The sequence below is a fragment of the Ochotona princeps genome, chromosome 4, assembly GCF_030435755.1.
Source record: "Ochotona princeps isolate mOchPri1 chromosome 4, mOchPri1.hap1, whole genome shotgun sequence".
NCBI lineage: Eukaryota > Metazoa > Chordata > Mammalia > Lagomorpha > Ochotonidae > Ochotona > Ochotona princeps.
Genome location: NC_080835.1, coordinates 46,026,625 through 46,039,705, shown reverse-complemented (window position 1 = coordinate 46,039,705; position 13,081 = coordinate 46,026,625). Strand labels below are relative to the sequence as shown.

At 48.7% G+C, this 13,081-nt stretch overlaps 1 protein-coding gene across 1 annotated transcript in view; it reads right to left on the bottom strand.

Annotated features, from left to right (window-relative positions):
* Positions 1 to 1,825, bottom strand: part of IRAG1 (inositol 1,4,5-triphosphate receptor associated 1) — a 100,447-nt gene extending 98,622 nt beyond the window's left edge. The window contains 1 exon segment of the mRNA XM_004593787.4: positions 1,275 to 1,825. Within this exon segment, the coding sequence (XP_004593844.2) occupies positions 1,275 to 1,341 (67 nt within the window). The 5' untranslated portion in view covers positions 1,342 to 1,825.
* Positions 1,826 to 13,081: the final 11,256 nt, after the last annotated feature.

Here is a 13,081-nt window from a genome sequence, read left to right as displayed (position 1 = left end):
GCCACCCCAAACACATAAACATACACACACACACACACACACACACACACACACACACACACACCTGGGACAACTGTAAGGACTGGTCTCTCAGACTAAGGCTCTCACAGAGGCCGGAGTGTGCCCTCACACAGCTGCAATAAAAGCAGGAGCAAGGAATCAGAGTCACATGGCCCCAGATTCAAGGGTTCGAGTCCCAGCTCTGGCCCTTCTAGGGGTGGAAGGCAGGGAGTTTGACTTTAGTCACTGAAGTTGAGCTTCCTCCTCCCTGACAGTATTGGGGGTAGGAGGACAATACCCTCCATCCCTGCTTCACCCGCATTCCATCAGTTCTTGTGGGGGCAACACAAACCAGAGCAGCTACCCAGCCTGCCAGTCCCAGGAAGGTGTCCTCCTTGTCCCTGCAAACTCCCCAGCTGAGCTTGGCCCCAGGGGTTGCCTGTTTCACACTGCAACAGCGGGCAGACCATCAGCTGCCTGAAGAAGGCTCAGAAAACAGCAGCTGTCACCCCAGGAGGCCAGAGCACCAGCCAGGGGTCCTAGACCCCAACCACTGCTGTTTACTCAAATGGTCCAGCCCAGTGTTTACAACTGTTTTACTGGGCAGCAGGGAGCATGCCAGCCAGGCCTTAGTCTGGCCTCTGGCTTCACCAATCATTCCTTTGGACAAAGCCAACCAGAATACTACTCTCCTCTGAGGAGAAGAGTCAACTCCCAGCCCCTGGAGGTGAGCAGGACTGGACCTCAGGCATCCCTTTGGAGGGAGCAGGGCCCCAGGCACAGGTGCCAGGAGAGAAGAAAGCAGGACACAACCCAAAACAGGGGCCGGGTTAGAACACAGGACAGGTGAGCAAGGGCAGAGTCTGGGACAGGGAGAGCGACATCCCGTCAGTCCAGAGAAGAGACAGCCCTGCAGGACAGCTTGCAAAATGGGAGGACCCCTCTGTGGTTATCGAAGGGAAAGTTACAAGTGGGACTGTGCAGGGAGAGGGGCCGTATCATCCCCTGCACCCTCCATCCCCCTCCGCCAGGAGGTGCCTGTGTCCCCCACAGCCAGCAGCCTGGATATCATTTAGTTCCATTATGGCTGGTAAGATTCACCTCTTATTTAAACCTTGGGTCAGCAACCACAAAAATGCTCAGTTCAAATGCCACCCGACAGACAGATATATGCGCCCCCCGTCCCAGCACCCTGTACCTTTAAGGAGGAGAAGGGCTCCGTGGCCGCCCTCCCTGCTGAAGAGGCAGGTTATTCTAGGATATAGAGGACTTACCTAAAACTGAGTTATTCCCCTTTCCTCCTCTGGCCAGCCTCTCTTCACTCTGGGGAGCTTTTACCATTTAAGGTCAATGTTACATCTGGCTCCGGAGCTCTGAGCTGAGCAGCCTCTGGCTGCAGAGCCTTGGCCGCCTGCCTCCTCCTCCAAGAGGGGCTGGGACTTGGAGCACAGTTCCTGTGGGAGCCCCCTCTGGTCTGGCGCAGGGAGCTGATGGGCTGGAGACACCGACTGGTCAGTCTCGGAGTAGTTAGGGCAAGCTGGGACTGCAGCAAAGCAGCGCCTCACCCTGGGACCTTACGCCTAGGGTCCCTGTAGCAGATGGTAGGGTCCCTGGGCAGTCCATTAGGCCAGACACGGTCCAGGCCAGGCAGGAATGAAGAGGATTCTGCAGATCTGCCTCCCAGCTCTGAGTCTGCAAGCAAGCCTGTGGGTCTGGATACAACCCTGGCCTAGGGCCAGGAGAAGTCGGCACTGCTTCCTGTCCCAGGGATTTGGAAGCAGGGGCTACCCCACCTTAAACCCTTAGGATTACCAGAGAGAAGGACCTGGGAAATTGAGCTAATCCCAAACCTGGCAGCAGCCCCAGAAACTGTCGATCCCTGCTCTTAGACTTCACAGCCCTGTGGTTCTCATAACATGGAGCCTCAGTTTCCTCATCCAGGAAGTGGGAGTGCTGGTGATAACAGTGAAGGCACAGGGTGGTCAGGGAGATTGAAGGAGGCAGCACTTGAGTTTTGGTGCAGCGTTAGCCTCTCAGCAGGGCTGCGTCAGTGGGAATGAGATGCCTGCCCAGAAACAGGTGAGGAGTTGTCTCTCTCCTGGGTGTCCACATGGGGTCCAGAATCCCACTCCGTCCACCTCATGTTCAGTGTTCACCAAAGCCAAGTTCATGGGGCTCCAAGCTGAGTTCAAGTTGTATGGGTGCCCCAGCTCCTTCTGGGGCTACAAGCAGAGCCCCTGAGTGGCATCCCTAGGCGCTGCCCGATAAATTGCAGGACACCCAGTTGAGTGGCATTTCAGATAAACACTGCATCATTTCCGTGTAAGTCTGTCCCAAATAGCCACATGAGATACTCTAAAAGATTATGTGTTGTTGATCTAGAGTGAGATGTTGAATCAACAACACATAGTTATTTTAGTGCAGCTCTGTCCCAAATAACATGTGAAGTACACTAAAAGATTTTGTGCTGTGGAGCTGAAGTTTTAATTGAATTTGAATTGTTCTAGGCATCCTGTGTTTTTATTTGACAGATCTAGGAGCCCTGGCCTTGGCTGATCACTTGCCACCCCGGAAGGCATTCAGCAGTCATAGCCCAGAGTGCGAGGGATTGGAGCTGCCAAGCCTGTCACCTCAGCCCCTCCTGGGATGGATGGCTGTCCCAACCTGCACAGCTGTGGCAGGGATTTTCCATGGAGCCCAGCCCTCTGGGTCCCCACCCAGCACCTTCCTCAGGTGTGTGTTCTGGATGGCCTGTCCCTCCTCTGCAGGAGTTAGAGCTGAGGTCCCTGGTAGAATGGCAGTGTGTGCTAACACCTTCACCACTGATTTCTTTCCTATGAATGAAGTCAGAGGAGGCCTTCTTGGGGACCAGCCCTGCTTCCTCTTGGGTGCCCACACACCTGGGCATCTGCTGGATACAGGCCCCCGACGGCAAAGCCTCACAGTGGAAAATTCTAGAATTGCTATTCTAGGGACTAGAAGAAAGTTGCCAAACACTGCAGCACTGTTTGTTCGATTTCAATGTGTGCTAAAATCCCCAAGTACAAACCTCCCTGGAATTCTCTTTGGGATTCCAAAGTTCTGGGACCCAGAATTCTGCACTGGATGAAAGCCTCCATCCTCCAGGGGCGTCTCTCACAAGAGGCTTGTGGTCTGATGGTGATCTGGTGAGCCCAGCAGTAACTACAACAGAGACACTGGAAACCAGAGTTTAAAGAACAGCCTGAAATGTGTGCCTGTGAGTGTGTGTGGGTGTACAGATGTGTGCAAAAGCAGCTATTAAGCACTATATTACATAAAATATATGTACATAAAAACTTTACATAAAAGGTGCTTTACGTAAAACCACGTATGAAGACTCACAAATGCACTCTGAAATATAACGATCAGATCTCTCTTTTTAAAGGGAAACTGAGGCAGGAAGTTAAAACACTGGTTTGCAGTCCCACAGGCCTGAGCAGCAAAGCTGTGTTGGTCCCATAGCTCTGCCTTCTTCACTATACGGTCTCCCCTTCAACCAGAATTTTTTTTTATTGATTACATTGCATTATGTGGCACAGATTTATAGGCACTGGGATTTCCCCATCCCCTCCCCAAACCCTCCCCCCATGGTGGATTCCTCCACCTTGTTGCATTACCACAGCTCAAATTCAGTTGAGATTCTTTCATCGCAAGCATTTACCAAGCATAAAGTCCAGCACCTTATTGTCCAGATAAGTTTAACGGTTTCTTGGGGAGACCATCTCTGGTCTGAAGGTAGAGCCAGCAGAGTATCATCCCAATCAATTAAAAGCCCCGACATGACATCGGTAACAATTTATAGCGTTATGGAATTAATTGACATGGTATTGAGTAACCAATATGTTAAAAAAAAAAAAAAAAAAGAATTCAAGTTCTGAACCACATCCTGTGACTTCTTCATTGACATTTCAATTATTAGTTTATATATAACTAGCTTCTATACACCTTAAAATGGCTATAGGTTACTATACAGCTGTCTTGTGTCTATTTTCATTATAGTATTTAGCAGTCTATAGCGTTGAAGCATGATTTTGCTGAACCTGGCTGTTTTTTGGGTAGTCTAACTCTATAACTCTAACGAGACATATGTCAACAGTTGAGGTGAACAGTTTTAGGAGGGGTGTGCAGAGAAATCTTCAATACCCTAGTGAGGAGTAACTAATCTTTGTGTCCCAACCAGTGAGGTATAAGTGCATCCACGCTGACCATTTCCTGTCTGATTCTAAGCTTTCCTTGTTGTTCTCTGTCTATCTATTCTAGATTTGTTTGTTTGTTTGTTTGTTTTGAGGGGTTGTTGGAGCGATCCTGATGGTCATTGCGAGATAGGGTGGGGACCCAAAGTCGGACCAGAGAAAGCTCCCCTCCCTAGAACCGAAAGAAGGAAGTTTACTGTTCTTCTGTTTCTGCGGACCATTCAGGGCTCCTGGTTGTCATTCCGATGACCTTGGATCCTGCAAGGCAGGATTTGGACTTCTTCCATCCCATGTGGTAGATCCAAATGGGGGTGGGTGACCTCAGAGTTCTCGGCCTCCGAAGGCACTCCAATTCCCCGTGGTCTCCTTGGCAGTTGGGATGTAGTCCTTGGTGCTCGTACTGAGGTCCTTGGTGAGGATCCGGGAGTCTCCAGGGTTGAGATACAAGCCTCCTCCTGTCTACCTGCTCCACTCTTCAACCAGAATTTCTTAACAGTTGGTTCCCAGGTGGTTCAGGCGTCCCTAAGCAAACTGAAATTGTCAATAAAACATCCTCTACTTTCTTTTTCCTGGGGAGAGGATACACCAAGTGGGGACCAGATAACCTTTGCGCGTGACTGCACTCACACAAGCATTTGATGAAACACATTACTGGTGGGCATATAAAATGGGACAAGCTCCACAGAGGACAATTTATCACTATCAAGAATAGAAGGCTCCTACCCTTTGACCTCGCTATACTTCTAGGAATTTGTTCTACAAACACACTCCCACACTTGGGAAATGGCAGATGACCACGGGCATCCAGGCAGAACTGTTTTTAAAGCAGAAGGACTGGAAGCAGCATCAGTGCCCATCAATTAGGGGCCATTAAAGTAGACGGGGCAACCACAACAAAGCCCCAGGAAGCCTCAGGCATCCCCATGAGAAGCCTCCAGGGTATAGTCAACATGGGAAGAGGGAGAACAGGAGCTCACAGATGTTGCCCTGCGACTGGCCAAAAAGCTTGTGTGTCTAATATATACAACCAGGCACACAACTACATTGAGAGTCATGCTTGTGCATACACTAAGTATGCGTCAGTGCACAAATCCCATTGAAACAAATGCAAGAAATGAATAACAGCTGCTTGGGGAAGGGGTTGCTAAGTGTCTAGGATGAAGACTAGCTGCTGTATCCACTTGCGACCTTATTCAAACATTTGACATCTTGAATTATATGAATGAAGTAGGTGTTTACATTCAAATAATAGGGAGCAGACATTTAGTGCAGCAGTTAAAACACTGCCTGCTATACCTGCCTCTTCTGCCAGCTCTACTTTCAGACCAAGGATGGTCTCCCAATGAAACTGTTGAATTTATCTGGACAATAAGATGCTGGACTCTCTGTATGGTCCATGCCCACAATGAAGGAATCATGACTGGTTATGAACTGCACTACTGTAACAATATGGAGGAATTCAACATGGGAGGAGGGTTTGGGAAGGGGCTGGGGGAATCCCAGATCTTATGAAACTGTGTAATAAAATGATATAAAGTTTTTTAAAAAAATAATTCTTAAAAATTAAATAAATAAATAAATAAATAAATAATACTTTATGGGCCCAGGCAAAAAAAAAAGATTTATTTTTATTGGAAAGGTATTGTTTACAGGGAGGAGAGACAGAGAGAAAGATCTTTCATTTGCTGATTCACTCCCACAGCCGGATCCGAATCCTGGAGCATCTTCTGGGTCTCCCACGCAGGTGCAGGGTTCCAAGGCTTTGGCCATCCTCCACTGCTTTCCCAGGTCACAAACAGGAAGCTGGATGGGAAGTGGAGCAGCTGAGACATAAACTGGTGCCCATATGGGCTGCTGGTGTGTGCAAAATGAAGATGCAGCCACTGAGCCATGAGCCAGGCTCCCTGTGTCTTTTTTAAGATTTATTTATTCTTATTTGAAAGGGGGAGTTAATAGAAAAGGAGAGACAGCGAGATCTTCCATCCACTAGTTTATTCCCCTCAAAAGGCCACAATGGCCAGAACTGAGCTGATCCAAAACCAGGAGCCAGGAGCTTCTTCCAAGGCTCCCGTGTGAGTTTATGGAGCCACACACTTGGATCCCTCCTCCACTGCTTTCTTGGGCCATTAGCAGGAAGCAGAATCCAAAGTAGAGCGGCCAGGACTCAAACCAGCACATGCATGAGACGTCAGGGACACAGGCAGAGCCTTAGCCTATGATTCCCTATACCTGCATCTTATATTGGAACTCCAACTCCCACTTTCTGTTAAAGTGGGAGGCAGCAGGTGATGGTTCAAGCACTTGGGTCCCTGCTGTCCATGTATCAGGGGTTCCTGGCTCCTATCTTCAGTCTGGCCCAACACCAGCTATTGTGAGCATTTGGGAAAGAACCAGCAGATGGAAGATGTCTGTCTGACACTCTCGCTCTAATAAGTAAAAATAAATTTTAAAAAATAGTAACAACAAACCAAAGGCATTGCTGTGAGTCAGAATTAAATTTCCTAGCACTGCCAAGTGTCAGAATGCCTGTGTGATCTTGGCTAAAGGTTGTTTTTGAATCCTTTGTGTTGGAATAATTACAGACTCATAGGAAGCTGCAAACATAGAACAAGTAGCCCACATACCTTTCACCCAACTTTCCCAGCAGTGAAATCTTACCTCGCTCTCACACAATGTATTTCGAAAAACAGGAAATTGGCTTTGGGATTTCATGTTAACTAGACTATAGACCTTGTCCTAAGGGCTATTCTAAAAATAGAGTGTTACAGTTCATTCATTTGCTGGAAAGCTTTTCTTGAGCACCTTTAGTAAGCTAGATACAGAGCTGACTGATGGGATGTGCAGGGAAGACCCCAAGCCCACACCCAGCTTCATGGTGTGGCATCTAATGAGGGTGACCAGGTTACCCCAGTGGGAAAATAATCATGGAACCTTGGGTTCCAGCAACGCACGAGGAGGAGCACTGGCCACAGCTCTAAAAAAGGAGCTGTGTCCCTGGCTCTCCTGGTCATGGAGCTTCACAGCTTGCCCGAAAGCTGACTTTTAATCCTTAAAAGAACATGAGCAATTACTTGGCTATATTTATCCTGGTTTCTGGAGCCACACAGGGATTTGGCCTTGCTCTCCCCAAAATCTTCAGCTCATCATTCCGTCCCACTAGGGACAATTGTGTGTCCCCAGCATGAAAGCAGGGGGCCAGCGGCTCACTGGCACATGGATCTGAATGCTCCCTCCACCAGGGCATCTGACCATAGCCCAGGGATAGAGTTTTAAAGTCCTAGGCAAAACAAAACAAAGCAAAAACAAGAACTACATCCTGGGGCCCAGGGAGGCCAAGTGAGGAGAATAGCTTCTTGCCAAGAACACTGCCAGCCTCTAAACTGCATGCTGGGATGGTTCCACTGGGAGTTTTGACTTCCTGTCCCTTTTATACCAAGGGATCCTGTGCCATGCACAGCACTCAGTGGGCCCTGGAAGGGCCCTGGGTCAGTGAGTGAATAAGCAGCCAGACCAGCAGGAATCGCATGCAGCTGCAGGAAAGCCAAACAGCAAGGACCAGCATCACAGACTGAGCCAGATACCACATCAGGCACTACATGTGTGAACCTGGCTTCGTGCTTTCCAACTGCATGCAGCATGCAGCTTCTCATCCCCATGCTCTGGGTATAGAGACATCACAGAACTCGCAGGCATCTGAGTTGAGAAGCCCAGATTTTTCTGACTCTAGAGTACCCTGGTGACAGGTGCAAGACAGCCAACCAAGAACACAGGTTCCCAGTCTGTGTGTCTGTCTGTCTCTCTCCCTCCCTTCAATGATGCTGTTAAGATGATAGCACAGGACTCCTTAAAATAGACTAAATCTTTAGCTACAAAAGGAGAGGGCATGCGTGCACATTGCCAGAAGCTAGAAAGAGGATGGAGAAATAATGCCTAAGGAAGCAGGCAGAAGGAGGTTTAGTTCTAGAAGACCCATGAGTCACCAGCTGCAGGCAACTGCCTAGGTTGCCTTGTACCTAGGCAAGTGTTACGCTGCTGGGAAAAAGGCAGTCAATAGCTGACAGGCATTCTGGGACCGATTAATGACAAATTTGTGTTAACTATACCAATGTGGCAGTATAGTTGCTTATTCTCTCTCTCTCTCTCTCTCTCTCTCTCTCTCTCTCTCTCTCTTTTTCTCTCTCTTAAAGATAAGAGGGAAAGGAAGGGAACTCAGGGCCAGGACACGACACACCACCCTGGCTACTAGGTTGGGTGTGGGGAGCGGAGTGCTGCAGATTGCCTGGAGAAATGGAATGGGGATCTATTGGAATAAGAACAGCTAAGGGTTTGACAGGAAAGGAATGATTTCTGGGGTCTTCTATGGACTGGACCACTGCACTCTCAAGTAGGCTGGGTGGCTGAGATGGAGTGGACTTAGAGGGGGGAAACTGGAGGGCATGTCCTGTTCAGGCCAAGGCACCCACCCAAGTAGGAGACCTGGGCTGGGCTAAGCAGCATCACTTACCACCCACTGGTACTCACAAAAGCTGAGGCTGGAGGCATTCCTGGCTGGGCTAGCCCACAGTACCTGCCACAGGTGTTGAAGCAGAGGGTGGACTATGTCAGGCCGGGCTGCAGCGCTCACCAGAATGTGATAGAACCAGCTCTGGGAAAAGATTCTGTAGGGAACTTGTGGGCTTGCCTCTGTTGGACTGCAGCACCTGCCAGTTTACGTGGAGAGATAGGACATTGACAGGCAGGACCACAGAACTCACCTGACAGGAGCCCACCTGATTCTTGCAGAAGCTGGGCTGGGGCTGGGATGAGACCAGATGGGGCCAGGCTGCTGTACCCTCAGATACATGCCAAGGCTGGACTGAGGGCAGACCGTGCCAAACAGGGTCACTGCTCCCACTGGCATGCATGGAATTCAGGACTGGAAACAGGACTGGTGAGGAACTTGGGGAACTTAGGGAACTCCCCTACTCATTCCAGATCGCTCTAATGAGCGTGGAAGCTGGGTTTGGGGACAGACCAGGCCAGGCAAGGCTGTCATACTTATCAGCATGTATATATATGTGTGTGTATATATATATATATATGACAATGCCTAACCATGCATGTATTTCTTGATTCTACCCACTGAGAGGGCCTGGAAGTAACAATGGCCTGGCAGCAATTAGCATACTTCACAGCCACATTTTAGGTTACAAATACCATTCTCCAATAAAGAGAACCAGGACTCCTTGTAAAATGCTTGATTCAAGGACTGGGAAAGGAAAAATGCAAAGAATTATGGACCCAAGTGACAGGATCACAGGACCATTCAAAGGGCTCCTCTAAACCAAGTCAGAGCCAGTGTGGGCACCTGAAGTCACTAACGACACTAAGGAATTATAATCCAATAACTGGGCCTGGCACAACGGCTCAGTGGCTAAATCCTCACCTTGCATTCACTGAGATCTCATATGGGCACTGGTTCATGTCCTGGCTGTTCCACTTCCCATCCAGCTCCCTGCCTGTGGCCTGGGAAGGCAGTTGAGGACCCTGCACCCATGTGATGGACCCAGAAGAAGCTCCTGGCTCCTAACTCCAGATCAGCTCAACTCTGATTATTGCAGCCACTTGGGGAGTAAACCAATAAATGGAAGATCTTTCTGTCTCTCCTTCTCTCTGTAAATCTGCCTCTCTAATAAAAATAAATAACTCTTTAAAAAAAATCCAAAGACTAAAATAAGAATCCACAAGTCCATGCTGATATAAACAGAGATGGAAGCCCTCTCTTTTACAATAAAATACAACATTTAATGTGTGAAAAAAATAATGGAATTATTCTTCCTCACATAGGGACTTACTTCAGGAATCATCACTTTGGTCACCAGCTAGCTCAGAGGAGTTTGGTATTGACATTTTCTGCAGTGTCAGCTACCTTTTCTTCAAAACAAGTAGCACGGTGGGCCAAGCATAGTAGCCCAGCAGCTAAAGTCCTCGTCTTGCACATGCCAGGATCCCATATGGGCGCCAGTTCTTCTTTTTTTTTTTTTTAAGATTTATTTATGTTTATTACAAAGTCAGATATACAGAGAGGAGGAGAGACAGAGAGGAAGATCTTCCATGCAATGATTCACTCCCCAAGTGACTGCAACGGCCGGTGCTGTGCCAATCCGTAGCCAGGAACCAGGAACCTCTTCCAGGTCTCCCATGAGGGTGCAGGATCCCAAGGCTTTGGGCCGTCCTTGACTGCTTTCCCAGGCCACAAGCAGGGAGCTGGATGGGAAGTGGAGCTGCCGGGATTAGAACTGATGCTCATATGGGATCCCGGCACATGCAAGGCGAGGACTTAAGCCACTAGGCCATGGCGCCGGGCCCGGGCGCCAGTTCTAATCCTGGTGACCCCACTTCCTGTCCAGCTCCCTGCTTGTGGCCTGGGAAAGCACTAGAGGATGGCCCAAAGTCTTGGGACCCTGCACCCACGTGCAAGACCAGAAAGAGGGTCCTAGATTCTGGCTTCAGATCGGCTTAGCTCCAGCCACTGTGGTTGCTTGGGAAGTGAATCATCAGACAGAAGATCTTCCTTTCTGCTTCTCCTCCTCTCTGTATATCTGACTTCCCAATAAAAATAGAATAAATCTTTATAAAATAATAAAAACAAAACAAATAACTTGGGAGATAGCCTGGAGGCCCCCTGCACTGCCAGGCATCAATTCCCTGTCCAGTTACAGAAAGGTCTGGAACCTTGGGAAAAGGTAGGGCCACTGGGTGATGGGGGAGCAGTCAGGGATCACAGGGCAGCAGCTAGCTGTCGGCTGGGAGGAAAAAAATTGAGGGTTGGAACAACGCACAACCCTAGTGGAGTGGCTGTTCTGACCCCTAGCCTGGATCCCCTGAAGTTACCCCCATAAAGAAGTGGTCCTGAAGAGGGAGAGGAAGACATCACTGATGGCCAAGTTGGGCCACTGGGTGTATAGCAGAATCATTTACTGGGATGAGAAAGCCTGGGGGAAAGTGTACTTGAGACATTGGAGTGACAGATTCAAGTATCCTAGTGAGGATGTGTCAGGTTGTCATTGAATATAAAACATTCAGATGAAACAATGACCATTGAACATGTGACACTGCCCAGAGAAATGGTAAAGGTGGTAATGAGGTAGGTGCATAAGAGACAGACTGTAACCAGGCTACAGGTAGGGGATGGAGAGAAGAGAGCGGGTGATGCCAAAGTTCTGATGTGCAGGTAGATAGAATATTAATGAGCAAGAGAGAGTAGCCTTGTAATCCACAACTTAAGCCACATCCTTGCTGAGCAACAGGAGAGGCCTAGATGTAGCCAGTTTGAGCAGATGCATTGGACACTTGCCTGCTGAGCCCTGCTTGGTTCCAAGCGCACACCAGGACTAGCAGGGGATGAAATGAGGTTTGGGCTGTATCCCTGAGGAGACCTCTACCTGAACTGCCCATAGGAACATGAGGCAGGGTTTGGATGGCGAGATAAGAGATAAAAGTGCAGGAAAAAGCAGTGGTCAGAAAGTATTTCAGGAGAGAAGTAGGAACTTCAGCTGGGCCCTGAGTGCAGAGAAGAACAAGGGAGGTCAGAGGAGTTAGAAGGAATTCCAGCTAGACCAGCTGGGTGAACTCACGGCGCTGGGCCTAACAGCCAGAATGGGTGGGAAGAGCGCAGGTTCTTGGAGCTTCGAAGAACAGAAACCAACTCTGGCTAGGTCAAGTGTAACGGGGGCCATGCCATTAATAACTGAAGCTGCCACACTGTCCCTCTGTCTGCCACAGAGCATGTGATCTCTCGCTTGTTCTTCCTCTTTCCTTCTCTCTGTTCATCTGCTTTCTCTCCTATCTTTCCTTTGGCTTTTTCTGCACAGTCACCTTGTAATAACCAATGTGACTTCTCAGTTTTAACCCTGCCCCCCTCCACCATCCAACAAGAAAATCTGGATGGCTTAGTTCGGCTGTTTCTCCACATCTCATAAGTCATGTCCTCCTTTGGGACAGGTTATCTCTTTCTGATCAAATGATCCTAACTGGGGTCATGCCAAGTAGGGTGGCCCTGTTCAGAGGATGCAACAAGCAGCAAAAGATGTTACAGAAGGAAGGAGGGGTCTCACGTTTAGGAGCTCCTACTATAATGAAACAAGAACTGTGCTGGGGTGATAGGCATCAGGCTATCTGACCACCCAGTGAGATTAATCTTGTTCTTCCTAGATATTGAGGTTAACAAAAGCAAAACAACTTCCCTAGAGGTTTAAGAAGGTAGCCAAGCCAAAGTCCATTTATAAAGGCTCTTATCCCAGATCCACACTATCAGGGAACTGGGGCTACTACAGCTAGTTAGAACCATCACACTTAGTCTGAGAAGACCACAGAGGACCCAACCTTACAGAGAAGAGGAATTTCTTATCATTAAGTTCTCATGACCTTGGGAGTCTGCTAAGAGGTCTAAGTTCCATTCAGAAACCACACATGCTGGTTGTCTGGCATGACTTGAGTTTCCAACTAAAGGTCTTTGCTCTATAGCACCTGTAACTTCCGACCTCTCCTACTACCCCACTTAAATTCCCCAGGGAAAGAGAGCTCAGAGCTTTATGTGGCAGCCTATTCCAACACTGAAAAGCAGTACATAACTTTGTGTCCTGTAGTTGTTCCCAGGGAAAAAAGCAGAATCAGCTTCTCCCAGCATCCCTGCTGATGAAGGTACTGAGAGGCAGCTCAGGGCCAGAGCCTATGGTTGCTTTAAACCACTGTTCCAGGCTCCTCTCTCCCCATCAAACACCTTTTTGCCACACAATGCCCAACAATTCTCCAATACTCATTTGGGCAGCAGCCTCTTGATTGGCAGAATTTTGATTTGCAAGAGAGAAGGCAAGGTAAGGGAGTCA